At 45.2% G+C, this 17,490-nt stretch overlaps 4 protein-coding genes across 14 annotated transcripts in view; 2 read left to right on the plus strand and 2 right to left on the minus strand.

Moving 5' to 3' along the window:
* LOC125771984 (fringe glycosyltransferase) overlaps positions 1 to 1,526 on the plus strand; it is a 123,106-nt gene extending 121,580 nt beyond the window's left edge. Inside the window, exon 7 of the mRNA XM_049443235.1 lies at positions 66 to 1,526. Coding sequence (XP_049299192.1) covers positions 66 to 316 — 251 coding nt within the window. The 3' untranslated portion in view covers positions 317 to 1,526. The remainder of the gene's footprint in view (positions 1 to 65) is intronic.
* Positions 1,527 to 1,767: 241 nt separating this feature from the next.
* Positions 1,768 to 3,925, plus strand: LOC125771963 (uncharacterized). Its single transcript, XM_049443196.1, has 3 exons — positions 1,768 to 1,939; positions 2,015 to 3,232; positions 3,298 to 3,925. The coding sequence occupies exons 1-3, from the start codon at positions 1,848 to 1,850 to the stop codon at positions 3,644 to 3,646; spliced, it is 1,659 nt and encodes a 552-aa protein (XP_049299153.1). The 5' UTR covers positions 1,768 to 1,847; the 3' UTR covers positions 3,647 to 3,925.
* A 467-nt stretch (positions 3,926 to 4,392) lies between these two features.
* On the minus strand, positions 4,393 to 5,833 carry LOC125771998 (protein spire-like). Its single transcript, XM_049443271.1, has 2 exons — positions 5,406 to 5,833; positions 4,393 to 5,309 (listed from the first exon to the last, which is right to left on the minus strand). Exons 1-2 carry the CDS (start codon positions 5,670 to 5,672, stop codon positions 4,557 to 4,559), a joined length of 1,020 nt encoding a protein of 339 aa, XP_049299228.1. The 5' UTR covers positions 5,673 to 5,833; the 3' UTR covers positions 4,393 to 4,556.
* Positions 5,834 to 9,874: 4,041 nt separating this feature from the next.
* The window catches only part of LOC125771926 (mediator of RNA polymerase II transcription subunit 13), a 51,449-nt gene continuing 43,833 nt past the window's right edge, over positions 9,875 to 17,490 (minus strand). For all 11 annotated transcript variants that reach the window (XM_049443092.1, XM_049443091.1, XM_049443093.1 and 8 more), the window contains 6 exons: positions 13,492 to 17,432; positions 13,186 to 13,418; positions 12,248 to 13,093; positions 12,038 to 12,161; positions 11,829 to 11,974; positions 9,875 to 11,561 (listed from right to left, as the gene is read on the minus strand). In XM_049443092.1, coding sequence (XP_049299049.1) covers positions 11,184 to 11,561; positions 11,829 to 11,974; positions 12,038 to 12,161; positions 12,248 to 13,093; positions 13,186 to 13,418; positions 13,492 to 17,432 — 5,668 coding nt within the window. In that variant the 3' untranslated portion in view covers positions 9,875 to 11,183. The remainder of the gene's footprint in view (positions 11,562 to 11,828; positions 11,975 to 12,037; positions 12,162 to 12,247; positions 13,094 to 13,185; positions 13,419 to 13,491; positions 17,433 to 17,490) is intronic.

Genomic DNA, 17,490 nt, shown 5'->3' on the forward strand with positions numbered 1-17,490 from the left:
TGATAATTTCAGGTGGCAACAAAAAATCTAAATCTCCATTCCTTTCGTCGTGCTTTCCATTTCAGAACACATCCTAAAAGTTCCACTAACCGTGATCGATGCGTTTCATTCGCATCTCGAACCGATGGAATTTATCCGACCGGAAACGTTTCACGATCAGGTGTCATTTAGCTACGCCCGCATGCGCAACGAATGGAACGTGGTCAAGGTGGACGGTGGGTTCGACCTGAAGACGGACCCGAAACGAATATACTCGCTGCACTGCTATCTCTATCCGTTCTTCAGCATCTGTCCCAAGTCGATACGGCGCCGATGATCGACGGATCACCTCTCGGAGTAAACGCACCGCCATAGCACAGTCATAGAGCGTCCGGACAGCCACAAGCAGTTAGAGCCAAATCAAAGGATTAAGTTTACGGACCCGTTCCTTGTACACACACAACGACCCGCTTGGACGTGTTCTAGGGGGAGGGTTGGGGGAGAGAGGGCAGGAATGTTTCTTTTTTATGTAACTGAAGAAAAAAAAACTGTGATCGAGAAAACTGTAAAGAAACAAACGAAAGGGTGGATGGAAAAACGCAATAATAAGAAGTAATTGTGGTAGGTGTAATGTAATGAGTAGTGTAGAATAAAAGTAAGATAATACCAACTACCGGTACTAAACGGTGTAAAGAAAACCGGAACAAGGAAACAGACAGGGATAAAAAAGAGAAGCAAAAAGAAAAATGGCAGGAATGTTGATGTGTACAAAAGCAGCAAAAGAAAACAATATTTATGTTGTACAGAATACAAGTTAGTAAAGCGACTACGTATAACACCAGGTGCGATATGTAAGTAGAAGTAGCCAAGGGAACGCAATGTATACAATTAACAATGAATGGTATTTGAATGCGAAACGCTCAAACCGAACCAACCAGCGCTGGGTAAACAATTAAAACGTTAAACGGTACCGCTTTTGCACAGCCATGTGCTGAATAATTCGATCGCAAATCTATAACCTACGGATCGATTATCAGTCTAGTCTTCAGCGTGTAGATAAGAAATGATACGTTTCGGTACCGATACTGTAGCACAACCGCATTTATAAGTCTTCCCCTTCCGTAGAACAGCGTACAGTTGTTCTACTGACCACTTCCATATCGGAAAACGACCCCGAAAGAGTCTTCCGGTGGTGATTTGAAAATTTAATTCGTTTTTTTTTTTGCTAGCATTTAGTGAAACATTGTACATATTTCACCAGTACGATTAGAAACCACGGTAATAAAGTAAGTTGTTATGATGAGCCGTCAAATTGTCGATAGATGTAACGGTGCTGTTTGTTTGATTAGAAGCAAGCAAACGAGCAGGATAGGTGAGGTTAATGTGGTGCAAAACAAGCTCGCAACACAATACAGCACTGTTGTGAGGGAAAAACAATAGCAGAAATGTGTATGAATTCGAAATAAGGAAAGCGTTACATTATATGTTGTATAGGTTGTTCAAAACAAGTTGTAAACATGAAATAAAAACAGTGATATCTAAACGAATGTAAGAATTGTTGTGTTTTTGTTTAATTGCGAAAACATTTTGATAGCGGAAAACAAGCCGTACGGCGAATAAAACAGCGGGCACAGTTTTTTTTTGCTGAACAATATCACAGTAACGGCTGTTTTGAATTTTTACCACAGTTCATCCACTAATGAACCAATGGCTCATCGGCTATTAACCGCTAGGTGGCGCTTCATACAATTTTTGACAGTTTGCGTCTTTGTTTACATCCCAACACACATGCGGCCGAGTAATGTCACAAAACTTTCAAAACAAGCACAACATTCGGTATAGCCACGCCAGTTTCGTACACTTTTGCAATGGAAAATACTGCTGCACCAACCATAACGCCTCCTTGTAATATCGATAAAAAGCAACCTAACCAAACGTACATCTCGGCATGGCGCAACAAGTAAGCTATCGGTTGTATTTTCATTAATGAAATCGTTCACTATCACCACCGCACTATCCAACCATCCATCCACAGGGACGAGTTCCAATCGGTGTATGAAAAGATATTCAACTCACCTGCGGATGATATCGCATCGAAAGCGGAAGCCCTCCAGTGGTTAAACATGTGGAAGATACGTCAGGTGAAGGGTTTTCCCGTCTGCGTACGCTGCACATTAGTGGTGCTAGAGGCACAGGTGTTTGATTTGCGTGTCCAGCGCGATACTATTGATAGCCCTGCGACGGAAAGCAAAAACATGTACGCCGGTGCATTTACGCGCTTCGTTAACTACCTAACGGAGATTGTGACGCGGAAGAAAACTATTGCCGAATCGGTGCGTGACATTGGCATCGAGGCGTATCTGGTGGAGTTAAGAAATCTGTGCGCACATCGGTCATCCATCTCGATCTCGATTGATGTGTTCCGTCGGTCGGGTCAGTACTGTATGGATTGGCTGCAAAAGTCCTACTGGCAGCCGGAACTTGCCAGTATGGAATCGGTCAATCCGGGGACGTTGAAATATTGGAACCACGCGGATAATCAATTTCTCGAAATGAGTGACATACTGCGCACGTACGATGTAGTGTCGGCTGCACGCGTAAGGAAAATGTACCACCTGGATGATGCCATCAAACGTATGGCATTAACGCCGGATGAAGTGAAGCTGCTAGAAAAGCACCAACCCGATCAGCTTGGAAAAATTGCGGAAACAATAGTAAAGCAACTGCAGAATCTGCCACTGCCAAAAACTCAGGCATCAGTTAATGCGGTTTGCACAGCGCTGTTCGATAACTGTAAGCGAATGTTCGAAGACGCCGTCCGGTATGGTGACCGTGCGCAAACACCGTTCGGGGCTTTGCACAGCGGACTGTTCCGTGCGTTGGCAGCGATGGGTTGCTTGCAGACACTGTTCGAGCAGCTGATGGTAATATGCGAACGCCCCAACAACATGAATGCCGATCAGCGGCCATGGGCAAAGTATTGGGCACACAGAATAGCGGTCGGATATCAGCTGCTAAAGGAATACAAAAAGTCATGCCACACGTCACTATCGGGGAGGGTATTCCGAATGGGTCAAACGGCTCAATTTTACCTAGCCCGACGGTGGTACGCAACGCGGCTAAAGTCAACCTACGGTCATCATTTAATGTTAAGCATTTACGTTGACTGTCCGTGGCATTTAAAGCTTTCCCGTACGTACGTGATGGCGAGGTTAATGTCGATGAATGAGTACACGAAGGATATAGTGCCGGTGTAAGTAATAATCTGATGTTGCTGGAGTTAGGTGCAAAAGGTAATAAATGTAATATTCATTCCAGATTACTTACCCTACAAGAACCGCCACTGTCCAATGAACAGCAGAGCAAGATCCAACGGCTAACCCAGATTTACTATACGAATAGTAACGTCATGTTCGAGACTTCCTGTGCGAAGAACATGCCAACGGCGGGCAAGAAAGCAAACGGTAAACAGCGTAGCAATGCGAATGAGTCCAAAATTTACACAGCAGAAGATCTTAAAGAAACGATCGCTAAAATACGCAAAAGGACCACCAAACCAGCGGAAGAAACAATTCCTGCGAAACGTGCAAAACATTGCGGAGTGTGGACGGAACCGGATGAAACGCTCAACTGGGGCAACTATCCGCTGGGAACTTACCGTACATAAAAGAAAATGAGGAAAAATCATAAAATAAGAACAAAAATGTACACCTAAACAAACGAAAAGCTTTGTTTACTCTTACCCGCAATTCAAACTAATGTCAAACGCAAAATGACATCTCTTTGTCATTTACTTTTTCGAACAATAAAGTTCAGTTAGCGCGAAAAATAAAGCAAGATGAAACGCGTTCATCCATCAGATGTGTTGCGTGGTAAAAGTTTTGTGTCCACACGTACTTGGTAAGAACATTTGTAAAATATAGTCTACTGCTTCCTAATAAAAATACACACATTTGTCCACACATTCATTGATGTGTGTTATACAGTTTTAAACGCAATGTCGAACGAATACGCCTCACATCTGCTGGATGCGTCCGTCGCACAGATATGTACTACCATCGGTTGGACAAACACGCACAAATCGACGCTACAGCATCTTTCCCACCTTACGGAACGTTATGTGCAGAAGATTGCACAGCTGGTCAAACATTTCGCCGAGCTTAATAATCGCACCACACCCGACATGGACGATCTGGCGTTTGCCTTCAGCTATCTGCGCATCGATTTGGAAGAAATGGCGCAATACTGCAAAGATGTACACCCACTGCTACCGTACGACGTCCGGCATGTTTCTATCCCGAATGAGAAAGAGAATCATTTGGCAATAGACAAGCAATAAGTAAAAGTGTCGGACACATTTCGGACGTTACGTTGTTTTCTGGCTAAACATTAACGATTCAAATGGGGACGATGTGTGTAGATAATAGAATATATTTTTTTAAATAAAACTACTTACAATACGCACATTTACACAATGTGATCGCTGGGTCGCTGCGTACCCTTCCCTCAAATGTTCTCCGCTTTCGCTCATTTGTACTATACACCACGAAACTGATTACAGCTTCAACAGAAACTCGTCAATCCATCGCCGGATGCGCCTGCCATACGCGGGCCTGCAGCACGTGCAATATGCCGCGCAGTATGTCGTTTTTACACTCGATGCCACGCTGTATCTCGCGCAGTGTGACCAACTTTTCACGCTCGATCATTAACCGCTCCTGTTCGTACATGCTGAGCCGCCGAAATCGCTTCCGATGTGGCGTTTCCTCCAGCACCTCTTCACTCGGCTGGTCTACGAGTGCTTCCTCTTCCTCCTCCAAACATTCCTCTGCTTGGTTCTGTTCCGCTTCCGGTTCTCCCTCCTTCTCCTCGTCCTCCTCACCAATGGCTGTTTGGACGACGATCTCTTTCTGGTCCACGTTCTCTTCGTCCACACTGTCATCGGCAGGTTGGGCAGGTATTTCGAGCTCTTCATTCATCGGAAAAACGGTCACGAGCCCGTCCGAGAAATCTTCACCGACCAGCACCTGGTCAACGGTAGGTGGATCAAGATGCGGATGCATGTGCGATTGATGCTTGTGGTGATGGTGATGATGATGATGATGGTGATGATTATGATGATTATGATCGTCGTCCTGCTCGTCACTGAGATGGTGAAGATGCTGTTGCTGTTGCTGCTGCTGCTGCTGCGGTTGCTGAAGAGGATCGGAATAGCTGTACGATGGCCCAACAGGATCGTCAAGTATTTGTTGAAACTTTTCAAAGTACGGCCATTTTGGACGATTGCTATGCTGTCCGGTAATGGCTTGCTGTTGCAGTTTGGCTCTCACCTAAAAACGTTTCGAAAAATAAAAATAAAAACTATAAATTAATGTTGCCACCTTCGCGAAAAAAACACTTAATTCATTTCAGAGCCTTTAACTCGCCTGTTCGAACGTTTGTTTGAGATTCCGAAACTTTTTGTACGCTACGTCCCACTCGAGATCGTACGCGTAGATCTTTTTAAACTTCATGCTGATCTCCGCCCACAGGTCCTTCTTCTTGTGCTTGCGATCCTTAAATTTGTCCTTCAGCAGATCGTACTCGTGCAACAGCAGCATGCACCGCTCGTGCGTCCATTTGAAGTCGTGCTGCTGTGTTGGCGCACCCATCACCATTATCGTTTCGGTGGAAGTGTTGGCCGCTTCCTCCATGCTGTACAGTGGTTTCCGGTGCACAGTTTTTTAAAAACTACAGCAGCAGCAAAACAACAGCGATGCTTCTAAGCAAGGACGCAAAATTCCAGCACAACAACAACAGCACAGCACAAGTTGCGTTTGACAGCAGCTGCGAGCACAAAAGAGGAAAAGTACCAACAACAAATAAAAGCCGCGTTGCCGGTAGAGGGCGCTGTTGAAGCTGATGAACGGTTTGAAATTTATTGCTGTGGCAAAATTTAAAATACGGAATTAATACGGGAAACATTTAACGTCACTTCCAGATTAACGATCGATTATGTTCACGCTCTTCGTGGAGAAGGAAAATGTGTTTGTAATTTGTTAATTCATTTCAGTTCAGTTGGATCAAACAGTGCCACTCTGATGATCACGACCGTAGCAAACCGACTGCTAAAGCTCCAACAGTAGACCCGAATTCGAGACTTTCCTTCAAGATTTCGTTTTGGCTCGATTGTATATCAAATATTCCGTATGCTGGAAGCTAACCTCTATTGGTGGCAGTTGATCACATTCTCCGACGATATCCAAAGGTCCGTTACCACGCTACGGAAATCGTTCAGATTTTTCAATCATTTATCAGTATTCGGACATTAACAGACAAGGCCGAGCTCCATCGTGATTTGATTATAGTACAGGGAACTGAAAATGCTTGACCTCATTTGACTATTTCACTTGATAACAACCACGCGAAGATCAGGCTATTATGTAAGATCAGGCAGTGAAGATATGTAAGACCGAAAACGATTGCAATGCCATGTAAGAAGATATTCTATTGTACCAATCACAAAGGTGTTGTTGCACATGCCTTTAACTAGTATATAGTTACATGATTGGGTATGAATCACCAGCACTATTGATCGACCCCAACACCGTAAGCCTCTCCTTGGAAACACCTTCGCACGTCGAGAGGTATAATGTTTGGATGCGAATCCCTAAAGGAAGATACTGTTGTGGAATGCAGCTACATCCGCGATAACAGCAATCCCTCAACATCGCGATCATCCCACAGGAAGTAACCGTCGTGGAATGTGGAGCCATCACTAGAAATTGCAAGTCTCCCTCAATTTCGTGATCACCCCACCGAAAGCCACCGTCGTGGAATGCGGATGTATCGGAGTTCACCCCTCAACGGATAGCAAAGGAGATACAATCATTGAGTCTTCATAAATTATAATAAAAAGTTTTTTTTCAATAGGTATAACAACGAGACGACCCGCGTAATTATATGTTTCTATTTGTTAAACACTCCATACTCTCGCCAAAGATCAAGAAAGTGTTTAAAATTCAAAATAAAAGTAAAAAAATCTACACATTCGAATAACTAAAGAAAAATTAAAAACTACTACCACTTGCTTCAATCATAATCCATTTATTTTCTGTGTATTCTTTTTTGTAAACGAAACCTTAACATATACAGGTATTATTAGTTAAGATACCAATATAATATAATTCATATATATATATATAGATAATTAATTTATACCAATTGTGGTTCACCTGCCGTTCTGTGCTGTTCTTATTTTACGCCAGTGTGCGCGTCACGCACACACCTCCCATTTGCGTCCCGTTTACAACGCCAGCCTTAAAACATTCGCTCAATCAATAATAATAGCAATGTTTCTCTTCCTTTTTCCTTTGTTGGTGGTGTTGTTTGTTGTGTAATGTTAATTGGGCATTTGTGGTTTGATTTGTTTGTTTGTTTGTTTGTTTTCTTCTTTTGTTACAATTTCCTTACAAACTTGTATCCGTCTGCAAAGATCTTCCTCCTACTATAGAGCTACCCCAAAACTAGTTACCACCCGAAAAGGCTGATTTATTTTTGTTCATTACTACCAGAAGGGTAGGACAAAAAAAAAGAGAAAACCAGCAACGCTTGGTATCGCTACGAGTTTTTTCTTATTTTCCGACAAAAAATCTAGCTGAGATTTGTTGTTTTGTTCCTTCTGCTTTTTTTTGACAATGCTGCTCACTATTTGTTGTTTTGTTCATGTTTTGTAATTTTGTTTTCTTGTTTTAGTTGCACCTGTTTCTGATGCTTCCACTTTTATCTACCCTTTCTAACACAATTAAAGTACAAATTTGGCCTAACAAAATGATGTCTCTCGCTTTCTATCTTTCTTTCTCATTCATTCTTATCTCATTGCCATCTTGCTGTTTGTTTTGTTGTGTTGTTTAGTTTAGTTTACATATAGGGAGGGGGACTTTTTTCCACATTGTTTCATTGCTCCATTTGTTGTTCCGCTATATGTTTATAAACCGTCCCTAGCGGGTTTGTGGTACTGTTCACATTTTCTTTTATACATGTCTACTACACATTCTTTAATACACACTTCATTCATATACACACACATACACATACACACAACATTTGTTGCGCTTTTCTTTCTACGAAAAGTGTGTCTCAAAAGGAAGGCAACAGGAAGAAAAGAGAGTTAGTAACATTTTGTACAGAACATTTGATTGTTTTGTTTGAGTGTTTTTCTTTTCTTTCTTTGCATTAATTGTAACTAAATGTCCTTTTTTCCACTCTGTCTGCTATTATCCTCATCATGTGTGCGTATGTTTGTGTGTGTGTGTGTTTATGAAGAGTCAGCAATTAATTTGTTTGTAATTCACTACTTAAAAACGTTTTCACTACTTAATAATGTTTTGCATTCAATCAATACTCTTTGCTACAGCATTCGTTAAACTACTTACGGACTATCATGATATCGCACTACAGGCGAAATACATTACGTTGCTATATGTACATATTCGTGCCTCATACATTTTTTCCCCCCCGAAAGGATCAATCCTTAATCTGCACACATTTATGCATCGGGAGAGGTAGTCCTAATGATCATTCATTACTATAGAGTGTTTGCTACACACTGTGTGATTTGTTTTTGTTATTAAACTATAAGGCCTTTTCTGGGGCCTCCCTAACATCTCCTTTTTTTTCCTGTCTGTCTCTTGCCTTTCCCATCCTTATCTACTTTTTCTCCCTATCGTTTACCTCCGTGGTTACGTCCCCATCGCACAAAATGGGAACACAGGCAAGAGAGGTTGGTTGGCTCGTTAGTTTGTTGTTTTTTTTAATACATTTACACTAGGTGGTGGTGGTCGTGATAGATAGAACGGGTATATAAATATAAGTATCAAATAAATAATTTCACACCACACATCTCTATTTCCCGGTGTGTCGTGGGTGATGGGACCACAAGGGCAGCAAAACCTGCCAAATCAATACACAGCCACACGGCGAACACCGTGTGTGTGTATGTGGTCGTGTGACGATGCGTTTAAATATCCTCTTAAAAATTACTGATCCTTACAATGCATTTTAAATCACTGCTTGTTTGTGTGATCGAGTGTGAGTGAATGAGTGAATGGGATCAAGATGTCTAAAACGGTGCGAAGCTAGTCCGCAACCTTGCTAAACTCATCCCAATTCTTGCTTCCTGAACTTCCATAGAAAAAGGGGGTTTTGTTCATGGTTTCTCCTCTCCTACACAGGTGGAAGATACATATCAAACCACCGATTCCTGTTCGAGTTTCATTTCATGATAATATGCTCATGATAGTGATGATGATGCCAGTATTCCTTACATGGGCGATGGAACGTTACTTTGAGTATGCGAGATTTTGGATGCTTAAAATAGGGCTACATGTTCCATCACATCCCTCCTTGTACATCGTTCGGGGTTTGTCGTTTTCTGCTTTGCTCGTTCTCAAACATTTGTCTTAGGGTACTAGCTCTTTGTCCAGTTGTTACACGACGGCTGCGCATCGTCACTGCATACACTGTATATTATGTGTACACATTTGGTCATCGATCATTCGTTTTCGCAGGGAAAGGAGCACAGCTGGTCCACTAAAATCCCGCAGATCACAAACGCGTTTAGGCTAGTAAGTGTGTTTGCATGGTGTTTTAAAGAGAACGTGGATTGACAATCTTTTCTTCCTTCTGTGATTTACATTTGCCTTTAATCGCGGCGATGTTTGCTTCTCCGTTTTGCTCGGTTGGTTTTGTTTGCTGTTACAAATTACCATTAGCTATCACTTACACACTAATCTTTCTTTTGTTCTCTAAACAATCCGTTTCAATTGTCAGTGATTTGCAGTTTCATGAATTGAATTAAATTACTTAATTTTTCATACATTTTTTGCTCTACAATTCGGGAGTAACACACACGCGCACACACACACACACACGCTCACCATCTAGTTTAAGATAGATTAAAATATTTGCGAACAGAACTTGTATGTTTGCCTTACACGATCACGGATCATGCTTCAAGATCAAGATGCTTCTCGGAGACCGTACAGTTTAAACATCCTTCTTCATCACATTCAAATGAGTACCTTCCATATTGACTATTCCGAAGAACCTAATGTTCTGCTCAACCCGATAGTGTGCGTGCCTGTGTGTGTCTGTTGCAATTGACATTTACCATTTGCTCAAATTGATTAGCAAACGCTTCATAAAATTTATGTTGCAGTTTCTTCAGTGTTTGTTTTTTGGCTGTTCCTTCAACGGTGTTTCAGCTGCACGCAGGAAGAAACACGGAAAAGTAGTGAATCTTCACGGTCACTTAATGAATGTCACGACCGGCAATGGTTCCTTATAATTTCAATTTGTTTATTACATCACGTTTTAATGTTGCACAATATCCGAATTGTTTGCATAATGAAAGCTTGCACAAATGCTTCGTATGGTCGCATTTTGTTTGAAACCGATTTGTGTTCTATGAGAAATGGAACAAATGAAAAAAGTAAAATGATGTATTCGCACTGCTTCACCGTGCTTTTTTTTGTTATGACTATTGGCTCGAAAAATAAATCGTCTGTGCTGGTAGTAAAAAAAAAAACAATTGTACTGTACACAATGTAGCAAAATAATAAATACCATTTAAAAAAAAACAAACACAGTTGTATTCAGCGTCATGCGACGTTTGAGTCATTGTAGATAGAAAGTGGCTATTGATCACTGACTTTATGCACATTCAAAGATGAGCTATCAGATCAGTTTGAAAAAAATACACAATTACAAACAAGGATTCTATTTTAGTTATGTGCGTAAAAAATCGTTAATACCCAAAAGAGCAAATTAAAAAAATATATATGTTCAATAGAAAAAATGTCCTGTAAGCTGGTCTTTTAGAAAACACTTTCACATTTCTCGAATAATTTCTTCCTTTGCAGCCAAATCGTGTTGCCTACTTTCACGCAGCATTGCGTGAGCGTGTGGAGAGTATATGTTGCGGAAGAGCATTCCTTTCGAAAATCTCGCTCGTTTGCGTTTCTTTTATCTAATATCACAGACAGATAAAGACCGTCGGGGTCAAGAGGGGGCCGCAGAGTGATCGAAAGCGATGGTGAGTTGGTGCTGTACAACACTAATACATTCTCCCAGGTTGCATGTTGAATTGAAGTAACCAATTTGATGTTGGATGAGTAACGAAGTACCGGGTATTGATGATGATGGAACCATTACTGGGAATGCTTTTACGCCAAGGCTGCTGTCATGTGGTACAGTTGCATTAGCACCTGCACGTGTATTGGCAAACAGGATAGTCGATCGTGCGTGTTCGAATCCATCGCCAGCCAGGAAAGCAGATTGTAACCCTCGAGCACATACCGCAACACGTCGGCCGTAATGTTCGAATCGAGCGGATGTTCGGTAGACGATTGGTTCTGCTGTAACGGATCGTCCGTGTTTTGCAGGATGGTGGGACTGTGTAGGTGCAGTGCCGTACGCAAAAACACAGGACACACGTTCTCCATGTGCGGGCAGGATGACCAGAACCATTCCGGCATACGTCCGGTTGGGGCCGTCGATACAAGGTACCCGATGGCTAGCGGTTGCTGTAACACCAATCCGACCTGTTGTTGAACGAGAAATGGACACATTAGCATTTGAATTATTTAGTAACTCTGGGTGAATCTGAAATCATTTTCATCGGCAACGGTTCACAAATATTAAAAGATTCATGACATAAGAAACTTTGATTTTTATTTCATAATATAATGAACCAAGTACTGTCAGCTTGCCATTAATTACTCCAATTTTTTATATAAATGAATTTATATAATTCACATAAATGAATAACTTTTCACAAATAATTCACCAAACGGTATTATAGGCCTTACCTCTTCCGAATCCTGTGATCCGTAGCCATCACGAGATCCAGCACCTTTCGAACCACTTTCGCCCGGGCTCTGTTGGTTGCCCTCAAACTGTGAAGGACTGCCTGGTCGTGAATGTGGCATGTTGATCTGCTGCATCGGTAAATCATCTACAAATAAACGAAATACCATATAAATACCATGAACTGGCTTTTTTTGCAGTAATAACTTACCCCAGCATTTGAACACATCCATCATGTTGATACCATCATCGTCGTCGTCTCCATCCATGATGACCATGTTGAGATCCTCGCCCAAATCCAACTCTCCAATCACACTGAACGATGCCTGGGCAGACTGTGGCAAATAATGATTATTAATTATTAATTAAATTATATTCTAATTTCTACATTCCACATCCACCGCCTGCAACTAACTCTTACCTGTGCTTTGGCACTGGTCGGGAACACCAGTATGTGTGTGCAGGTCGCATCCTGTGGCGTCGAAAGCGGTGACTGCATCGACCGCTGGCTGAACCGCTCGTCCGGCGTAAACTGATCGGACATGACGCGCAGATCGGAATCCGGCTCGAGCGTCACCAGACACGCGCTCAGTATGCTCGGTACGGCGATCGGATGCATCAGCGAACACTGCTCACAAATGTCCTTCAGATGCTTGGACGCTCGCTGCAGGTTCGGTTTGCTCAGCAGCCAACTCCAACCCTTCAGCTCACCGTGCCCGATGCGCCCGATACGGCCCACAACCAAACGCCATGGTTGCACCGTCTGTGAGATTAGCCCTAGGATGAAGTCCATCAACTTCTGCAACCCGTACCGGCGTGCAGAGGCACGCTTCCGACGACCCCGGTTAGGAATGTCAATGTTGATCGTGACCGTTTCCAAAAACTCGCCCCGATCGTCGGTCGCCACCGCTAGCAACCAGCTCTGATCCTCACTCAAGCAGTAGCTACAATACATGATGGAGCACTGTTGCTTCATACTTGTCTTACCGAACGATTCCGTGTTTTCGCTCTTCTCGCATGACCTTGCCAGCACATACGGCGGTGTGTACAGCCTGTACGGCACACGGTTCTTGTCGTCCTTGCGCTTGATAAACTGTTCCGCATTTGCGGCCGTGCCGAATCCAGTCAAGCTTTTAACCGTGTTCATATGTGCGAGATATTTGCGGCTCTGGGAGAACACACTCAACGCTAGACAACGCATGTGATCGCTTAAACGCAATCGATTCCGATTACGACCGAGCTCGAGAATGCTTTCGAGAGAGATAATCTGCAAAAAGGAGTGTTTAAAAACGGAAGCCATATTAGTATCGGTACGTAAGGAACAGTCTTAATTTAATATAGAGAAGGATTTATACGCACTTGTACACTGATATTGCTTCGTATCGAATCCGGAACTGCGTTCAGAATGTTTGAATAGCAGCGCAGCAACGAAAGGCACGCCAACCGTTCCACGTCTGGTGAATCGCTTCCGCATGTAAACGGTTCCACGATGTACAGCACGATATGTGGTGGATCTTTTCCATCGTCGTCGATTCGCATGCCATCGGCAGGACTGGCGGAGGAGGTATTCAGCTGATCACGATTTTCAGAGTCTGTCCGGGAAAAAGAAAACAAAATAAAAAGTGTTACGAGTAAATAATAAAACACAGCATAAAGCACACATACCATGATCAAATTTAGGTGTATTCGGAGCCTTATCACCGGGTTGCGATGAATCCGGTGTGCTCGGTGGTGGCGGTGGCATTGGACTTTGTCCGGGACCATCGCCACGGTTTTGTCCCATAGAATTTCCTCCCGGTTGATTCATTGAACCACCGCTCAACGATGACGATCCCGAAGCACCGCCCGATACCGAAGCCGAAGACGAAGACGACGATGATGCATGGTGATGACTTTCCGGTGGATCTAGCAAACTCTTGTCGGACGGTACCTTCGACAGATACGGTGCCAACTGCTGCTGGCACGTTTGGGCGTACAGTCGCAACAGCTCGTTCAATCCGGAAGACGACGACGAACCATTCTTGCGCTGCTGATCGACGCCCATATTCGTGAACCATTCGTCCAGGTTGGAGTTTTGCGTTTCCTTTAGCACACGCTGACTGCCCACACGCAATATCCCGTCCCAGCCCTTGATCGGTGTGTGTCGACCCAGCTTGCACATTTCGTACGTGGTGCTAAGCTCCTTGAAGTACGTACGCACCTTCGCCACCACATAATCATTGTCCGGAACAATGGCGACGTACGCAACATCGCGCGGATAGGAGTACGGTTCGAGCAGCAGCTTGTCCCAGTAGTGCAGCGCGTACGGCGCTAACGAAAGCCAATCTTTCTCGTAACCCACGATCAGTGAAGGAATTGGTTGCGGTTCGCATTGGCCCGTACCTCGACCAGCCAAACGGTGGAACTGTCTCCACGTGAGTGGACCCTGTATCGTGTACGGTGCATCCCATAGCCGCGTCGTACAACGCTTGTGGAATGCATCCTGCAGCAGCGGTTGCATCGATTTCATGATCCGCACAATGTCCTGATTACTCTTTGGACCACCCGCACGCAGGAAGGGCCATTTGTGGACGTTCATAATTCCTCGCAGAGTGCCACCCTTGACCAGTGCGCTACACGCCACGTTGGACGAGGAAGACGACGACGAACCGGATGATGATTGTTGCTGTTGGTCCACCTCCATCTTGCTCTCGTTGATTGCCTGCAGCCGGCCTTGCTCCAGTGCCAAACTGATCACATCGTTAGCGTCAACATACTCCAGCAGATGAACGGCACTACTTTCCAATCCACGACCGAACAGTGCACCACGGTACCGATTAACCGCACGGTGAATAGAATTGCTTGAACTTTGCACCACAGAACACTGCTCTCTTAGCAGGTCCATCACTTTTAGCGTCAGCGGTAAACTATCACTACCGTTGCCACCTGTTGCCGAAGCACCCCCGGTCGCCACTAACGTTCCATTCGATCCACCACTTCCCGATTCTTCCATCTTGATTGCTTTGGCAGTTCCGTTGAGAAATTCGAACAGCGAGCTTTTCTTATGCACAGCCGGATCTTCCGCCATGCCGGTAATTTCCATTTCATCCTCGTAGAATAATCCCGCCCGGTGGGCCATTCGGCGATTGACCACCGCACTGAAACCACACTGACAATCGATCGGATCCTCATCCAGATAACCATTCTGCAAACTGTCCGTGTTGATTGTGATCGTTTTGTCGCTGCTTGAACCAATCGCCGGTGATCCTAACATACCACCGAAGGCACTACTGCTACTACCACCGCTAAGGCCAAGATGTGCCAGCGCACTCGCTTTACTTCTACCGCCCGTAACTCCACCATTTCCACTGGTTCCGCTACCACCAGCTGCCGTTTCTGCCGGTGCCGTCACGGAATCCATCCAGTTCGTACCGGGCAGCGCAAGGTACAGTCCACTGTCTGCACCGCGTATATTACCGACGCACTTCGTACCGGCATTACACACACAAAGCGTACAGCTTTTAAAGTTGTGATCGCGGAAGATGTTCAGTGCGGTATCGTACAGCAGTATGTTCACGAGCAGTGCGTTCGTTTCGATGTTCGTACTGCGGCCACCCGATGTACCGTTTGTGCCGACACCAGTTCCACATCCGACACCACCACCGGTGGACGAAAGTGGTTGATTTACGGTTGAACCGAGTGGTCCACCACCGGTCGAGGATGGTGTCATGGGGCCACGGTTCGAACCCGGTCCACCACTGTTATCCACGCCATCGAGCGGGAACTGTTTGCTGTGGTAGGAGGAAGGCGTTGCAACGGAATTGGCCGGACTGGCGATAGCTACATCGTACGGTGGCGGTGGTAGCAACGGTGTCGTCCGACGGAAGTTAAGTGATCCCATCGGGTTGGGACTGCCAGCGGCAGCTCCGCCTAGTGGCGATGGGTAAGGAAGTGGACACGAACCTCCTTGCGGCGTCGGTACGCGCATTGAACCGCCCGGTGTTGCGGGCGATATTGGTGACATACCCTGACGCAGTGGAACCGGTATTCCACCCATGCCCGGATGGAAAAGACCACCGGACGCACCGGCACCGGCCGGCGATGGACTCAGCATTCCTGCACCACTTCCGATGATGCCACCGGGCAGCGAATTCACCGACGGTGGTCTCGAGTGGGGCTGCGATTGAGCACCCTGTGACGGTGGGTTCGAGTACGGATGGTTGATCGATCCGTTCAGATTGTTTAGCCCACCGAGCAGCGAGTTTGGTGTGCTCAACGGTTGCGGGATGGTCAGGTTACCCAGCTCTTGCTTAATAATTGGAAGCAATCCCAATCCAAGACCACCGGCAGAACCACCAATACCACCAATACCGGATGTGGTACCACTTGCACCGGTACTCGAAGCATTATTGTTATCCGACTGACTATTCTGCTGTTGGTCCTGTTGCAGCTGCTGTTGCTGCTCTCGATCCCGTTCTGCCTGTTCGCGTAACTTTTGCTTTTCCCGTTCCGCAGCTGCTTGTTCTTTTTGCTTCTGGCGGGTCGATTTGTACACCAGACCGGTACAGGTGCTTGTCGGGATTTGTGGTATTATAAGCTGGCTCGGTAAGCTCGGCAGTGGTGCATACTTGGACGAGCCCACGTACGGACAGATTGGTGGTGGCAAAAACACGAACGACCAATCATCGATCGGTTCCTCCTGGGGACTTCCCAGGTTGGGTAGGTTCGAACCAGAGCCCGGTCCACTCCCAGCACCCGACGAAAGTGACATTTGCAGATCGACCAGCGTATCGATTGCAATTCCACCATCCGAAAGACATCCACCACCACCGGGACTGGAGTTCGGGTGTGGATCGATACTCGGCGGTGTTGGGAACATTTGCGATAGTTCCTTCGGGCTTAACATGCCACTGTTAACCGAGTGATGGTTCGAGCTTGGGAAGCGTTTACCTTCCTCCGAGAAACCACCACTACCGCTGCAGCTTTTGTTCGACCCGGGTGGTGTGTTGTGTAGATCGGGATCATCATTAAATGGTCCACCATCATCGAATATCTGATTCAGATCGTCTATAGATGGTTGCAGATCTTGATCCGTTAAAAAGTTCGAACCCTTTTCTTCCTTCTCTTTCTTGATTTCATGCTCACCGAGCAGCGCACCGTCTCCATTGCCGGACGATGGTCCATTGCGGTCGGGTGTTCCGTTGGCACCTCCCATACCACTACCAGCAACGCCGGTCCCTGCACCGTCACGACCACCACCACTGCCGTCACATCCGAGCTCCATCTTGATCTGTCCATGTCCAAGTAACGGTTGACAGCTGCCATTGTTTGAGGTGCCATTATCACAGGCACCAACTCCGCCGCCGCCACCACCACCATTATGACCACCGAGCGTTTCCGCTAGTGAATCGGACGAATCGCCCGTTGCAACGCCCTTCATTAGCATTCCATTGGCACCGACGGCGTTGGCAACACTGTTACTTCCAGGCATTCCCGCACCACTAACGCCAAAGCTGGTCGTCATCGTGCGGCTATGCTCGTTCGCGTACAGATCGAGATTCCGTATCTTTTTCACAAGACGATTTTCCTCCATCGCGAGCCTCATCCGCTTTACGGGATGATTCATCCTGGATAAGGTAAAAATATATCTTAGTTAATCATTTCATAAACGACACGAATGTAAAT

Source organism: Anopheles funestus, chromosome 3RL (genome assembly GCF_943734845.2).
Source record: "Anopheles funestus chromosome 3RL, idAnoFuneDA-416_04, whole genome shotgun sequence".
NCBI lineage: Eukaryota > Metazoa > Arthropoda > Insecta > Diptera > Culicidae > Anopheles > Anopheles funestus.